Source organism: Pan troglodytes, chromosome 21 (genome assembly GCF_028858775.2).
Source record: "Pan troglodytes isolate AG18354 chromosome 21, NHGRI_mPanTro3-v2.0_pri, whole genome shotgun sequence".
Lineage (NCBI taxonomy): Eukaryota > Metazoa > Chordata > Mammalia > Primates > Hominidae > Pan > Pan troglodytes.
Genome location: NC_072419.2, coordinates 50,167,369 through 50,183,966, shown reverse-complemented (window position 1 = coordinate 50,183,966; position 16,598 = coordinate 50,167,369). Strand labels below are relative to the sequence as shown.

Sequence of the window (16,598 nt, the reverse complement as noted above, 5' to 3'; positions counted from 1 at the left end):
TGCTTTTCCCTACCTTCTTCACTTGGCCAAGTTCTACTCACCTTCAAGCACAGGCAAGCGTCCCTTCCTCTGAGAAGCCTTTCCTGACTGTCCCCAGCCTAGCCTGGTGGTCCCACACTCCCCTGTACTACTTCAACATAATGCTTACCACACACATTTGAAATTGTTTATTTCTGTCTCTCTAATAAGATCATTCTTCTCAAGGAAAAGGACCATGTCTTAATCACCTGTTCCTGCCTGGCACCTACCACAAAGCCTTGCATACAGCAGGCAGTGCATGCTCCTTGGATGGCTGTATGAACGAGGGATAGAGGGAGGGAGGGAAGGAAGGAAGGAAGGAAAGAAGAAAGGAAGGAAGGAAGGAAGGAAGGAAGGAAGGAAGGAAGGGGAAGGGAAGGGAAGGGAAGGAAGGAAGGAAGGGGAAGGGAAGGGAAGGGAAGGAAGGAAGGAAGGAAGAAAGGAAGGAAGGAAGGAAGGGGAAGGGAAGGGAAGGAAGGAAGGAAGGGGAGGGGAAGGGAAGGAAGGAAGGAAGGGGAGGGGAAGGGAAGGAAGGAAGGAAGGGGAGGGGAAGGGAAGGAAGGAAGGAAGGGGAGGGGAAGGGAAGGAAGGAAGGAAGAAAGAAAGGAAGGAAGGAAGGGGAAGGGAAGGAGGGAAGGAAGGAAGGAAGGAAGGAAGGAAGGAAGGAAGGAAGGAAGGAAGGAAATTAACTCTTCATAGGTGGCAAGGCCAAGATTTGATCCCAGGCCAGTATGACTCCAAAGCATATCTCATGACGTGTGTGTGTGTGTGTGTGTGTGTTACATAGATCATCAGAAAATGTACACAGTGTGGAATATATTACTGAGGACTCCATTCGTCCTTCCAAAAGAGATGCCAAAAATACCAGCCCACAGGGGAAAAAAGTAGGATGATGAATATGGGGGAAAGGGTTAACCAAACTCTTTTCCTTGTTGCAAGAGAATTTCACCTTTGTTAATTGCGGAGCATAACTCCCCTGGAAACCTGAGGAAAGTGGGACGTTAACTATGTTACCAGGCAACTCTGCTTATGGTAAAAATGACCCCTGATTGGTAAGTTGCATTTGAACTGGGAGGAACTATAAATAAGTTATAAATATCTGAAAAAGAAGCCATACTTTGGGTTTTCCTAGATGCAGAGACATTTGTACCTGACATGTCCCTGGGTCCTTGAAGCCAAGCCTACGGAATTGTTACAATGGATATGGCTGCTGGGACAATAAGGCTTCTAAGCCAGGGTGGCTTCCACAGCCACCCATTGTGTATCTCATTCCTTTGCACTTGAACTAGATCCTGGGAGGGAGGGGGCAGCAAAGAGAATAGCTCCTGGCCACCTTCATGGACCACTGCGGAGACTGTTGCAAGAATTACTTGTGCAGAAGAGAACAGCTCACGTGCCTTGCTGGCAGGCTGTGTCAGGCTGTGTCCCAAATCTTTCGAGGAGACTGGTGCCAAGGGTCCCCTGTGTTCATCTTGTGAGTCTGAATGTTTCATTGGTCCTTAAAAACTCCCTGTGGGAATTGCAATGAGAAAGAAGGGAACTGATACAGGAGAGAAAAGAGACAGCCCCAATGGGAACAAGCGCTACACCGATCCTGAACTGAAAAGCTCCTTAGACTGTACAGTGTATAAAGGCACTAAACCTAGTATAGGGTCTATGCTCGCTGTTCTACAGAGCGCTCGGTTCACCTAAACAGTGCCTGGAGGGAGAAATGAGGGAGGGGAAGACTTACTTGCTCTCCCACAGACCTAACCACCAACCTGAGATGCAATTGTGATTATGTGAGGAAACCACGACTCAGAGAGGCTAAGTGACAGGTCCAAAGTCATACAGCTTATAAGTGTCAGGATATGAACCCAGGCACTTCCATCAAACTCAAAGTCACATTTGGATCCAACATCTGGGTTTGCATAAAAATGAACTTCTATCTCAGGTGGACATAGAGAACAGAGAAAGCATGGGAGTGGGGGTGGGAGACCTTCCTAAATAATGTAAACAGGAAATATTTGCAGAATAAATGAGACATAAAGGGCCCAGGGTCCATCTTCCACATCATAAAGTTCAGTTCAAGCCAAAACACAGCACGATGAAACAATAAAATATATGCGTGGCATTGACCCTGGATTATACTACTACTGAGTCGATTCATTTCCGACAAGTTTCTAAATCATTCCTGCAAATCAGGCCCAGCTTCGAGATAAGCACATTTTAATTAGCTGTAATGTAAAAAGCGCTCTAGGACAAGGAGCCAGTGATACACTCTTCCACCCCTGCAGCAGGAGGAAGTGAGCTCCCCCTGGCACCCTGACAGCTGCAGAGCAAGCTCGGGCCAAATTCCAGCTCTGCCTAACAGCCCCCTCTGCCACCCTTCTGTTACTTGATTCATCTGGACCTCAGTCTTCTCACCTAAAAAATGGGGACAAATGTGCCCAGCATAGTTCTTAGGAAAACTTAAGGTACATAAGAAAATAGGAAAAGGCTGGGATCAGAAACGTTATGAGATTGCTAGAAACCAAGAAGTCAAAGAAACAGACTGACAGCGAAGCCTGTGAGCACTAAGGAACCGGCACGCAACACCTAACTGAACCCGAGAACATTCCCAAAGAGAGGAAGCCTGCGCTGGGACCCCTGTGCCCATCCAAAGCCCTGGGAGAAGCTGTTTGTTGGTTTTGCCCCCAGGCTAATGCCAACGAGAAGAATTCTCTAATTGAAATGAGAAATCTGCCTGGGAGTATCCCTCCTGCGGGTGAGCACAAGGCTGGAAAAAGTGCACCAGCGCCCTGGGGGTAACTGCTGGCCTACCTGAGGGACAAAGAGGCCCCCAAGGACTTCGTAGGCTCATCCCACACTGCAATAGAGTCTGCACTCACACACCACACACAGGGCGTTTCTACTCAACATCCACCCTGCCCACCCACGCAGTCACGGCTTCCACCCATGTTGAGGAAACTCACAACCACAGAACAGATCTAGACCCCCCCCCTCCCATTTACAAATTTAAATGTCAATCGAGAATCACCAGGCATTTGTAGAAAATATCAGCATAAAAGAGAGGCCTAAAAGTGCACAGAAGAACCACCAATAAAACAGAGTTAAATGCAGGAAACAAAAGACCACTTTTTTAAAAATCGAATGACCATCTTCAAAGAGATTCAAGATAGTCACATATCCATAAAAGAAGAATAGACCACGATGATATGAGATCAATCAAGAAACTCAGAATTCTGGGAAAATAAAAAATGATTCCAGAAATAAAAACAACGAATGTATTAAAAGTAAGGAACTGAAGAAAGGGTTTGATGGGAAGTACACCCTCCACACCCTTTTCAGTGGACACCCCGGGACACAGGGCTGTGTGTGGAGAAGGGAGAGGGACAGAGAGTGAGAGGGACTTCACTTGTGTCTTTCCTCTTCTAAAATACTTCTGTGTGTCTTACAAAGAGCAAAATCAATTTTTAAAAAATAAAACAGTGGCAGGACTCGATAAAGAGGAAAATGGTAGAAAAACGAGGTGCAGTTGGGAGTGAGTTAATGAACAGTAGCCACACCACAGCAGCCTACGTTATGGCTACAGGTGACCCCCTCCTTTGCCTCTGAGCTTCCTGGGAGCTCAGTGATGGTGAAAGGCAAAGCCAGAAACACTGACGTGCATTGAGGCTGGGCAGGGCAGACGGCCTCTTGTTGAACTAGACAGGACTCCAGCCCAAAGAGAAAGCCCTGGCTCTTGCCCAGAGGTGACCTCCTTAAGCATGGCCCAGAAGCTCCTTGGAGACCCATCTGGAGTCCTCCCTAACACACAGGAAGATATGTGACAGCTCAGTGCAAGGACTCTGGAATCCCACCCTGGAGCATCTAAGAGCATCTTTGAGCCCCTAAAAACTCCATTAATTACCGTTTGTCTTCCCTTGGAAGTTAAATGCAGGAAACAAAAGACCACTTTTTTAAAAATTGAATTACCATCTTCAAAGAGATTCAAGATAGTCACATATCCATAAAAGAAGAATAGACCACGATGATATGAGATCAATCAAGAAACAAAAGTTTCTATCCTGCCTTTCCTACGCAGAGCAGATGACACATCTCTCTCACTTCATGAGACAAAGAAGAACCTTGAGCAAGTGAGTGACCATCACTAAAAGTCATCCACATGCTGGCCCTTGATTTCCTGGGAAATCTCCCTGAGATGGTCACAGTGGTACTCTCCAGCCCTCTTCCATATGCTCATCCCCCAACCTCAGGAATATCAGCGGCTGGGCTTGCAGCTCGCCCTTCAATGGGACTGCCCTCTACTGCAGTGAACTCCTTCACCCAAGGGAACTGCCTGCTGTTCATTTTTAGGCCTCTCACTTATGCTGAAATGACCAGATGATGCAGAAATCAAAGGCTTGGGCAGTCCCCTCACCTCCATCTGGGGCAACACTAAAGAGCCACCTTAGCGCCACAGCTCCCTGTGGGATGGCGTTCGTCAGAACCACAGGTCAGGCCAGGCCAGCTTCTCCCCGGCCCAAGCATGTTTCCTCCTGTGTCCCCTGCAGGTGCACCCCTTCCGCCCACCTCACCGCAGAGAACTTCCCCACATAAACCTTCCGCGAGCAACTCTCCATCTCAGAGTCCTTTTCCAGGCAACCCAATGTGAGACTTTCCGCATGGTGAAGAAGACACTCCCCACAACCCACCAAGGGGCTTGAGAAGGACACCTAACCACGTCCACACCAGGGCTCCATGCCCCAGGCCAGCAATACATCTCTACTGTCCTCAGTTAAGGCAGGACAATCCTGCCACGTTCTAGTCTAGACCAGAGGTTCTCTAAGTGTGGATCCCAGACTGGCACCATCAGCACCATCGACTTGCTAGTAGTGCTAACTTTCAGCTCCTCCCCAGGCCTGCTGAGTCAGAACTTCTGGGAGTGGAACACAGCAGTCTGTTTTAACTGTGCTCCAGGTGATTCTGGTGGGCTAAAGTTTGAGAAGCAGAGTATCTGTCATGGGCTACTGGGGGAAATCAAATGCAAGTCATTAGACTTTCCCATCAGCAGAAGACCAAGAGACAGTCGTTGAGGACGGTCAGAATCCAGCAACGTGATGCATTCCATACTTGTGCACCGCACCCCTGGTTCCAGGCACAGTCCTCTACTTAAAGCCCCACAGGCTGGGGTGCAAGGCTCTTCATAACCATCTCTGCTGGTGTCCCAACTCCCACGCAGGCAGGTTTCCCCTCCTTAGGCTGACAGTATCCCCAAAGCACCCCTACAATGGCTGCTCCCTCTGCCTGGAACACCCCCCACCACTCTACATGCCCCCAGGCAGCCCACCTGGCATTCCTGTAAGACTCTGCCATTGTGAAACCTTCCCACACTCCCGGCATTGGCACTGCTCAGCCAATTTTATATTTAATTATTACTCTGCATTTTAAGCCAATTGATTACAAATCCACATAGCCATTCACCCAGTAAATAAAACTTTCCTCTGGAGTTACTGAGCCTCCAGGACAGGGCTGAATCCCCAGCACCCAGTAGGCACTCAATAAAAACCTGTTGAACATCTGAGAAACCCAGCAGTAAACAGGCCATTAAATATTGAAAAACCACAATCAGGTTGCTCATCCTGGCAGGCACCAGAATTAGCAACTGTACGGCAGCAAGTTTTAAATATCAGGGAAATTGATCAAAATGTATTATCCTGTGTCATACAACATCATTTCATTAAGATATAAAATTACAATTTACCACAACTCATTAGGTTAATAATCACTTACCATATGTTTTTACTGTTGCTCCCAAAACATGCTGAAAAATCATCCTGTAGGTTTGAATCCATGTAAATAAGGTGACTGTCAACCCTGTGGATACAGGATTACTGAAGGGAGACAGTGGACTGAAGCCCTGGCCAGAAAGCACGGTCCCTGCTGTGGTGCTGCAATTCGCTTCACCACCATCTTCTAGTTTACCTGCGCTAAACTTTCTTCCCACATCACTGGTTCTCAACCAGGGGCAAAGTCTGGAGACATTTTTGTTGTCACGACTGGGGGCAGGGTGATGCTCTTGGCATCTACTAGGTAGGGGCCAGGGATAGGACTAAACATTCCGCAATGCATGCAGCAACTCCCACAACAATGTTATTAGGTCCAAAATGTCAATAGCGCCGAGGCTGGGAAACAGCATTCTAGATTAGACGGAATTTCCATACCTATTACTTTAATCTGATCTTCGCAGCAACAATAGAAGGCAGGCATTTCTGTCCCCTTGTACAGATAAGAAAACTGAGACCTGAACATCTAAGTGATGTGCATGAGGTCACCTGCCCAAGCCAGTGGATTGGGCAGCTGTGATTTGAACCAATTTCTCTGCCTCCAAAACCCACTTTCTCTGCTGCACAGATTCAAGAAGGTAACAGAAGGTGGAGGAAATGAGCAACTCTCTCCCAATTCATAATCCTGGACACTCCAATAAGAGGCTCCTTCAACCCAGAGGCTCAGGAAAATCAGGTCTAGGGATCAAGACATGGAAGCATCCAGCGTTGGGACTGCCAGCAGCCCAGGGCCAGAAGTGGTGGCTCATGCCTGCAGTCCCAGCACTTCGGGAGGCCAAAGCAGAAGGATCATTTGAGCCCAGGAGTTTGAGGCTACACTGAGCTATGATTGTACCACTGCACTCCAGCCTGGGCAAGAGAGCAAGACTGTGTCTCTAGAAAAAAAAAAGAAGAAGAAGAAGAACATGGCAGGGCAGCTGTGGAGTGTCCTCCAGCAGCTGGTACAGAAAAGCAAGTTCCTCTCGCATTTTAACTTTCAGTTGGGCTGCTCTTTGTGGATGAAAATGAAAGCATTTCCTGCTGGGGCCAAGTGCTACACATACATGATCTCCAACCCTCAAGCTCCAAAGGGGAGGTGTCAATGTCCCCATTTTACAGATGAGGAGACTGAGTCCAGGGAGGTTAAATAACTTGCCTGCCCTGATGGTGGTGAAGTCAGTGTTCAAACCCAAGTCTGCCAGGTTCCAGAATCCATGATGCCTTCATATCCTGAGACCAACTCTAGGAAATCAGAGAAGCAAAATAGATTGCCCTACAGAATCACATGGGGCAAGGAGCCACACAGCAGGGGGATTGCTGGACCAAGGGGGAGGCACAGGACCTTGTCCTTCATGCAGGCTCAGCTCCTCTTCCCGCCTACAGGCTGCTCTGTGTGCCAGGCTCTGTCCTCCGATCCCACTTGGGGAAGCTCCTCTAGGAATGGAAGGTCCGCCAAAGACTCTGTGCCTCTGCGGGGTCCTGCCCTGGCTCCTTGTGCCCCACAAAGTCTTCAGATGACAACAGCCAAACAGATGCTAAGTTCCTCAAGCCACAGGTTACAACTGGCAAGCCCTAGATTCATTCATTCACTCAGCAAATATTTGCTGAGCATCTATGTGTCAGGCTAGCGCTGGGAATACAAAAGTAAAGGCAGACACAGTGGTTCCTGTCCTCTGAAGGATAGCAGGCCCATCTCCTCAAAAAGCACCATTCCCACCAGCATTCCCTCCCAGTGCACCCTCCACAGTTAGAAAGGACATTCCCAGCCTTTATTTCATTATATTTCCACCCCCACACCATCCCTCTAGGCTGATGGTCACCGGTTTGCCTTCCCTTTGCACACAGGGAAACAGAGGCCCAAAGAAGGGTGCTGACAGGCTCAAGGTCACCCAGCAGATCGGGGGCAAGCAGTGCCAGGCTTGGGCTACTGGTTCTGCCATGCAAACATCCTGGGGTCCTTCCTGGAGGAGCCTCCAGCACAGGTTGGGGGAGGAGCTATAGGGAGCATGTTTAGATGGAAAGTAAATGAGAGCTTCCTAGCAGAGATGCAGACATCCATCTAGCGTTCCCTGGGACCAGCCATCTCAGCTCTAAGCCCACCCATCCCAGGGTACCTTCCATGGGACCCATTAGCAGCCACCTGTGCCCCTGAAGAAAGGAGCTGTGGGAATCTCACCCACCAAGTATGCCGGGCAGGCCTCACATAGGTCAAGTCCAGATCAAGTCCATAGTTTAACCCCACTTCATGAATTTTTGTCAAAAAGAGTCCTCAATCATTCATTAACCAAGCTTGTCCAGATCTCATCCTTACAAGATGCTGTGCCCAGAGCTGTGTGGGTGGGAAGTTGAATCGTTCACCCACCGCACATATTTACTGAGCAATTATGAGTCAGGCACGATGCCAGGTGCTGGGCAGAATTCCTGCCTGCCAGGAGCCCACAAAAGCCTGTACACAAACAACCAAACAACTGCTACACAAAATGTGGTCCTTGGATCAGCAGTAACATCACCTGGGTAGCTCATTAGACATGCAAATTCCCAGGGCCCCATGCCAGACCAACTGAATCAAATATCTGGGGGTGGAGCCCAAGAATCTGTTTTTAAAATCTCGCCAGACAAAAGACATGGAATCAACCCAAATGCCCATCAGTGTTAACCTGGATAAAGAGAATGTGGTACATATACACCATGGAATACTATGCAGCCATAAAAAGGAACAAGATCATGTCCTTTGCAGTGGCATGGATGGAGCTGGAAGCCATTATCCTCAGCAAATTAACATAGGAACAGAAAACCAAACACCGCATGTTCTCACTTATAAGTGGGAGCTGAACAATGAGAACACATGGACACAGGGAGGGGAACAACACACACCGGGGCCTGTCAAGTGCCAGGGGGAGGCAGGGAGTGAGAGCATCAGGATAAATAGCTAATGCATGCGGGGCTTAACTCCTAGGTGATGGGTTGATAGGTGTAGCAAACCACCATGGCAGACGTTTACCTATGTAACAAATATACACATCCTGCACATGTATCCTGGAACTTAAAATAAAATTTAAAAAAAATCTTGCCAGCTGATTCTTCATGTGTACATAGATTTGAGAAACACTTTTCTAGACCACAAGGCCTTCCTCAACTTCCCTATTTAACAATCACAAACCAGCCCCAGGCCTTGGGACTCCCAACTCTCTTTCCTGTTCCATTTTTCTCCAAAAGTCATATTCCCATCAATCATGATACCATATATTTCACCCATATATTTATGACTTCCCACACTGATAAATAAGCTCCAGAGGGCAGTGATTTGAGTGACTTTTGTTCACTGCTGCAGCATCACTTGCCTTGCACAGTGCCTAGCACCAAGAAGTGCTCAATAAATATTGTTAGTAGAATGATGGATGGCAGAACATGCCACAGCCTATGCAGTATCAGTTCTTGGGGAAGCCTGGAAAGAAAGAGAAGTTTGCTGGCTGTGAAGCACCACATGGGGAAGGTGGTACCCAGGTTGGCCTTGATGAAGGCCTTCATCCCTTCAGTCCAGGGACGAAGGATGCTGGAACGGAGATGCTAAGCCTCTTCCTGGAATGGGCCCCAGATGGTTGATATTGTTGTTATCTAATTAGTAGCTGGTATGTGCCAATAACTGTCCTAACCTGTATCACCTCACTTAACCTTCCTGAAACTCAGAGGTAGGCAATGTTCTCTTTGAGAGAACACCAAGCCTCAGAGATATTAAATGATTTTCCCCGCCCACAAAAAGACTTGTATAAGAATGTTCACAGTAGCTTTACTTATAATAGCTCTGACTTGGAAACAAACCCAAATGTCCACCTGCAGGTGAATGGATAAACCAATTGTATTATATTTATACAATACAATATTACTCAGCAATTAAATGGAACAAACTATGGATATATACAACATTGTGGATGAATGTTGAAGACATTACATTGAGCAAAAAGAAGACAGACACACAAATGTTTATGCTGCATATCAAGTTCTAGAACTTAAGCATGGTTAATATACCTAAATTGAACTTAAAGAAAGCATTGGTAACAGAAATCAGGTAAGTAGTTGCCTCTGGAGGTGGGGATAAGGCGTGCTGACTATAAAGGGATGTGAGGGAACTTCCTGGGATGACGGAAATGTTCTCTATCTGGACTGGGATGCTGGTTACATGAGTGTTAATATTTATCAAAACTCATGGAACTGTACACTTAAAATCTTCATGTTATTGTATGTAAATCACATCTCAGTAAAAAATGAGCTAAAAATCATTTGCCCTAGGTCACTAAGCAACAAATGGACATTTGAACCCAGGCTTGCCCAGTTCTGATGGCTAGTTTACACCAGTCTGCCATAGTTGAGCAGGGATCCCCCAGCTGTCCCCCAGCCTGGTAAGATGCCTTGCCAAAATCTGAACCAGGAGTTCATAGTTACCCTAAGAAAGATGTTACAGGCTCTAAACCCCTGAACCATGACAGAGACTTGCAAAAAAGCCAAACAAGTGTCCTGCTGGGAGTCAAACCTGGGCTCAGGCCTCATCTTTGCTCCTTACTTGCCGTGTAATCTGTGAGTTACACTCCTCTGTGACTCAGTTTCCCCTTCTGTAATGCAAAGAAGGAGGAGACCAATGGTTCCCAGCATGGAGCCACAGATCCTGGGAGCCATGGGGCCACAAATCCCTATGCTCAAAAAGCACCTTTATTACATTAAATAGTAATCAGTCTTCTTCATACCTGTTAAGCTATTTTTCTAATGCAAGCTAATATTGTGATTAATAAAACACACATCTATTTCAAAGCAAAAATAAAACCATAACAGCTTTTCATTAGTGTGCATTTTCTCAAACAAAAGATACCAAAAGAACAACCAATGTTCGTGACTTTGGTTTAAAGAGGCTGGGAATCTCTGTGTAGAGGATCGCTAAGGGGACAGTCGCCAAGGGGACGGTCGCCAAGAGCCCTTCCAGGTCAACTGCCCCATAGGTGTCGGGCATCACTTGGGTAAATGCTTGCCCTTATGTATATAAAGCCTGGCTCCCTGTGCAACGAGCCTCTTGTCTGCGGACAGAGCCCCCCCATGTGTGGGTGTGTCCACCCCACAATGTGTGGATTCAGCCAGGCCTACAGGCCCCAAGTGTGGTCACTACTGCACCCTGAGCCTGTTTCCCCTCCAGCTTTGATAGTGACTAGTGTAAAGGTGGAGCTTGGGCATTTCCCTCCCCAACCCCTCCCCATCTACTTCTTGAGCCAGAAAAGGGGAGTTCCTGATCACAGCCTGGCCCTACCCCCCAACCACCACCACTAAGGCCATGCCCACTTGGGAATCCCTTACCAAAAGACCTCTAGCCCCTAAATGAGTACAGTGACCTCCCGCCTCACCCTGCTCTAGCCTGAAGGACTGAGTAGCAGGTTTCACATCCAAGGGCAAAGTCAGACCTTCCTTTCACCTATCAAGTGGCTCAGCTGCATCCCCACCCCCATCCGTGCCCCGCCCCACTCTGGACACATCCTCAGCTATGGGCCAGGGGTCCTACATCCCACACAGAAAGAAACCAGAATCGCCGGCTTCTCATTCCCTCCCTGACGGGCCCTTCCCGGCGAGATTCGCACAGGTTCTGGTGCTGAGTCAGAGGTTTACAGAGCATCAGAATAAAGCAGGGGCCTCGGCTGAGTCCTGCCTCCAAAGGCCCCTATTTGGGACAGCCCCACCCTGGCAAGATTTATAGAAACACCACCCTCAAACGGAGCGCTCCAGGCTAAACCCCCACCCACTCAGACTTTGAGGCACAAATGTCCAGCCCACCCACACCCGCAAACCAGAGGCTGGTACCTACCTCGCCAACTTCACATTTTGAAAAATAACAAAGCCAAGGGCAGAAGACAGACCAGCTGCCCCCACACCCAACCTTCTCCTCCCTGAAAACTCCACTTGCTACTTTTAATCTATTTTCCTCCATCAGACTGGAGGCAGCTCCCGGCCTTCTCCTGAGGCTACCATCCCCCCTCATCGGCTTCTAACTTTGCAGGTCACTGGACAAAAGAGAACCACCGCCACTCTTCGCGAGACCTCACTTGTCGCCCACCACCGCCCCACATCGCGCAGGCCCTAGTGGCCTGGATGCTTGCTGCCCCTGGCGAATTGCAGGGAGGCTTTGCCAGAAGCCGCTCCCCTGGGGCCTGAGGGCGCACTCAGGGAGGCCCAGCCCGGGAGGCCCCGGGATCCGCGCCGGGACGCCGCTCTCCTGCTTCATCCCCACTACCAGCCTGACGAAAAGCCTGCGAGGTTGGGGAGAGACCCTGGGGGGCGCCGATCCAGCCACTGGACGCGCACTCACCCCGCATCGCCACAGAGCCCGCGCGTCTGCGCCAGGGCCGCGGGAAACCCACGCGCGCTGTTCAATCCGGGCTCCGAGTGACGAAAACCCGCGCTTGGCTCCAGCCGGCCCGGGACCGACGCACCGACCGGCGGACGCGCGGACAGTCTGGCTTCCTAACTAAGTTTGAAAGTTCCCTCCCCGGCGACCGAAGGGGACGCGGACTGCTTAGAGGCACCCAACCCATCCAGGCTGGGCCAGACCGGGCAGTGGGACCTGACGCCTCGGGTTCGGGGTTCCAGGCACGCAAGCCTCCATCACTGGGAATGCGCCCGGCGCAGCGCAGCTGGGACCTGGCTGGGGTGGAGGGGTAGATCCTGGAAACATGGAGGAGGGAGGGTGTCCGGCACTACAGCCCCAGCCTGGAGGGACGCCGGCTCACCGCTCCCGGGAGGGGACAGGCCTCGATTGGCCGCAGCCTACTCGGAATCCGAGGCCCCGCCAGGCAGTGACGGCCAATTAGTAAACTGCCCAATTAGTGTGCTGCGGCGCTGAGAAGTTAAACCTCGACGCGCGAGTGTGGATGACCGAGGTGTGGCCGTCCCTGGGTGTGACCGCGTGTGACTGTGTGGCCGTCAGGACGATCTGTGTCTGAGGCTCACCGTCCAGGGGGGTGGCTGTGTGTGACAGCGTGCGCCTGGGTGAGGCGTTGTGGCTGCGAGCGTGTGACTGTCGGGCGACTTCTTTGTGTGACTGTCCCCCGTTGTGCCTGGGTGTGACAGTGGGTGGGGGCATGTCACTGTGTGTGGGGCATCGGAGCGTCTGTGGGTGACTCGTCTGTGGCGGTGAGGCTGTTCGCGGGTGAGTGGTTGCGTGTCGTTGTGTATAAGTGACTGTCAGGGTGACTTGCGTGGGACGGCGGGACCGTGTAAGCAGTGCCTGGCCGCCTGCGTGTGGCCGTGGGTCACTGTGACGGCTTGTGAATGACTGCGAGGCTGTCAGGGGGACGCGAGTGAGGGGCCACTGTGTCGTCGCACGGGTGGCTGTCGGGATGACTTCTGCCCGCGATCCCAACAACTCAGGGCGTGAGCGTGGCCGCGAGGGGATCGATGTGAGCCGCCCGTGCCCGTCGGCAGGGCTGATGTGCGCGGCCCCGTGTGACCCCGGGAGCGCCTGAGTCCCGAGCTGCCAGGTGACTCCGGCCCCGCCCGCCGGGGACCCCCGCCCGCCCCCGCCTACCTTGCCGCCGTGGTAATAGTCCAGGTGCGCCAGGCCGGCCGGCTCGGCCCCGGGCCGCGCGCCCACCGCGGGCGCCGAGGGGTACAGGCGGACGTCCATGGCGGGCGCGGCGGCGGCGGCGGCTCCCGCGGGCAGTGCCTGGGCGGGCGGCGGGTGGGAGCCAGTGTGCGAGCGGGACTGCGAGCGCGGGGGGCGGGCCGGGGGCGGTGCCCAGAGGAGCGCCCCGCCCCCGCCCCCGCCCCGCCCGCGCGCGCTATTGTTCCGGCCTCGGGCGCTGCCTAGGGCCGGGGGCCCGGGGGCCCGGGGGCCCGGGCCGGGGCGTGGAGGTCCTTCCTCCGGGCTGGGCCGCCGCCGGGTCCCCCGCCCGGCCCTGCATCCCTGAGGGGGGCGCGCCTGTCCAGACGGCGCTTTTCCGTCCCGCCTTTCGCCACCCACGGTGAGGAGAGAAGCCCGAACGGCACCCCTCCCCAGAAGTGGGACACTCCCTTGCCCTAAATATTTGAGGCGGTGCTAGCCCCCGCCCCGCGGCGTGGGTGCGGGGGAAGAAGAGGAAGGTGGTGACAGGACCACTTTGGAGTTGGGTGCTGCCTTACCTAGGGGGACGCAGGCCAGCGCCGGAGGATGCTCTTAGCATGCCCGCCCCCTCCTCGTCTCACTGATCTGAGTCAGCTTGACAGCCCCCCCTGGAGATTGCCGCTCTTAAACTCTCACTCACATATGGGGAAACTGAGTCAAAAACTTGCAGCATCAGTAATGGAGCTCCAGGCGGGTGGGCTCCATTGCCCCCAAAGGATCCAGAGCTGAAACCACTTGGAGAAGGCAGCAGGACCCCACCCCTTTTAATGATAGGGAGGGGAGGGCCGCAGGAATGCCTAGAGCCCGAAGCTCTGAAGAGGGGTCTAGGATCTGCCCACAGTCACGGTCTCTTGGAGTGAGGAAAGGAAGAAAATGAGATTGGAATGGGATGGCTCTGATGGTGGGTCAGAAAGGTGACTGTGAAATGGGGTTCCTCCCCAACCAAAAAAAAAAAAAAAACCGTCTAGTTCTTGATATCACTTGCTGGTTGCTAGACTGTTGCACCCCCATCCCCCTTTTCATGCAAGAATTGTCTACACTAGCAATCTCCCCTAGCAATCTCACTGCTCACTGACTGCTCCAGGCATGTCTGACTGGGAGAGGCCAGGAGGCGAAGTCAGCCAGAATGGCATTCTTGTGTGGCACCAGGATATAGGATGCCATTGGGAGAAAAGGACTTGAGCTTCCTGCCCACTCAGGAGCTAGCTTAGAACTTAGTTCTCAACTGCTGCTTGGGCTTTGCTGGTCCTGGCCTAGAACTAGGACCATAAGAAAGATGCATTAACAAAAGATAGGTGTGGGAAACAGGCATTCACTGAAGGCTTGGGAACAACAGAGGGAAATTATAGCTCAGAAAGGAAAGAACTTCCAAATAAATTTCAGCAGTCATTGTTTCTAGAAATACAATGCCACACCTCATCAGAAAAAAATTTCCATTGTCCTGTGTCCATTTTTTTCATCTGGATATCCAACTGACCAGCACTCTTTATTGAAAAGATCACCACCACCACCACCCCCCTACACACACACACATACTCTTCTGCAATGCTAACATTGTCGTAAATCAAGTAGTCTATATGTGCATAAGACTGTTCCTGAATTCTCTATTCTGTTCTGTTAGCCTATTTTTCTCTCCCTGTGCCATTATCACAATGTCTGGATTACTGTGGGCTTATAAGTCTAAATGTCCCATGAAATAAGCCTACCCATTTTGTTCTTTTAAGACTGCATTGGCTATTCTTGATGTTTACACTTTCACAAAAATTTTGGAATCAGCATACCTATTTATATACATACACACAAACACACTAACACAATCTTGCTGGGATTTCAATTGGTATCACTTTGAACCTTTAGATCAACTGGAATAAAATTAACATTTTCAATAGTAAAACTTCTTATCCATGAACATGGTATGTCCCTTCATTTATTTTGGGTTTTTAAAAAAGTTATCTCAGCAATGATTTGTAGTTTTCTGTGTGGAGACCTTGCACATCTTTTATTAAATTTAGCCCCGGGTATTTTTTGTTGCTATTATGAATGGCTTCTTTATTTTATTTTCTGTTTGTTGTCAGTACAGGGTTGTTGCTTTACAACATGTCCACAAATTCTTTGACACCCTTCCCAAGAAGTAGAGTCTAACACTCTTCCCCTTGGGAAGGGATTAGTCTTAGTGAATGGGTTTTAACAAAAAGAATGTGACAGAAGTGAATCTATGTGACTTCTGAGGCTAGCTAGATCATAAAATTAATAGGGCTTCTACCTGGCTCCCTCTCTTGGGACTTTTGTCTTTGGAACACTAAGCCATCATATAAGAACTCTCTCTTCGGCTGCCATGCATTGAAGAAGCCCAAACTAACCCACACAGAAAAATCATATGCAGAGACTCTGATACTAAGTAAAGAGGGATTCCTAGCCAGTCCCCAGCTGTGCCAGCTCCTGCTGTTCCTGTTCCATCTGCTATCTGACTGCACCCACATGAAAAAGGCTGAACTGTGCAGATGAGCGCTTCTTGAATCCAAAATGCACAGAAACCATGAGAGATAATAAATGATTATTGTTATTTTAAGCCACAAAGTTTTGGAGTGATTTGTTACTTAGCAATATAGGTCTGAAACATAGTATAAATAGATTTTTAAATAATGCCCTTGTATCCAGCAACATTGCCAAACTCGTTTATTAATTCTAGTAATTCATCTGTAGATTCTTTGGCTTTAAAAAAAAATTTCTATCTCATCTGTAAAAATGAGAGTTTTAGTTTTTCTTTTCAATTCTTATAAGTTTTGTTTCTTTTTCTTGCCTTGTTGCACTGGCTAATATCACCAGTATAATTTGGGAAAGAAGTAATAGTAGCAGACACTCTTGTCCCATTCCTGATTTCCTGATGTCAGAAGGAAAGATATCAATAGTTCACCATTAGTTATAATGCTTGCTGTAGTTTTATTTTTGTTTCATTTTGCTTTGGTGTTTTTGTTTGTTTGTTTGTTTGTTTTTTGAGACAGTCTCACTCTGTCACCAGGCTGGAGTGCAGCGGTGTGATCTTGGCTCACTGCAAACTCCGACTCCCTGGTTCAAGCGATTCTCCTGCCTCAGCCTCCCGAGTAGCTGGGATTACGGGTGTGTGCCACCATGCCCAGCTAATTTTTGTATTTTTAGTAGAG

General features: G+C 49.9%; 1 protein-coding gene across 5 annotated transcripts in view; it reads right to left on the bottom strand.

Moving 5' to 3' along the window:
- TOX2 (TOX high mobility group box family member 2) overlaps positions 1-13,544 on the bottom strand; it is a 156,367-nt gene extending 142,823 nt beyond the window's left edge. Inside the window, exon 1 of one of the 5 annotated variants that reach the window (XM_016937947.3) lies at positions 13,363-13,544. In XM_016937947.3, coding sequence (XP_016793436.1) covers positions 13,363-13,461 — 99 coding nt within the window. In that variant the 5' untranslated portion in view covers positions 13,462-13,544. Of the gene's footprint in view, positions 1-11,643; positions 12,057-12,144; positions 12,603-13,362 lie in introns of those variants that run through there. The other 4 variants (XM_063802537.1, XM_514661.9, XM_063802535.1 and 1 more) reach the window with 4 other exon arrangements.
- Positions 13,545-16,598: the final 3,054 nt, after the last annotated feature.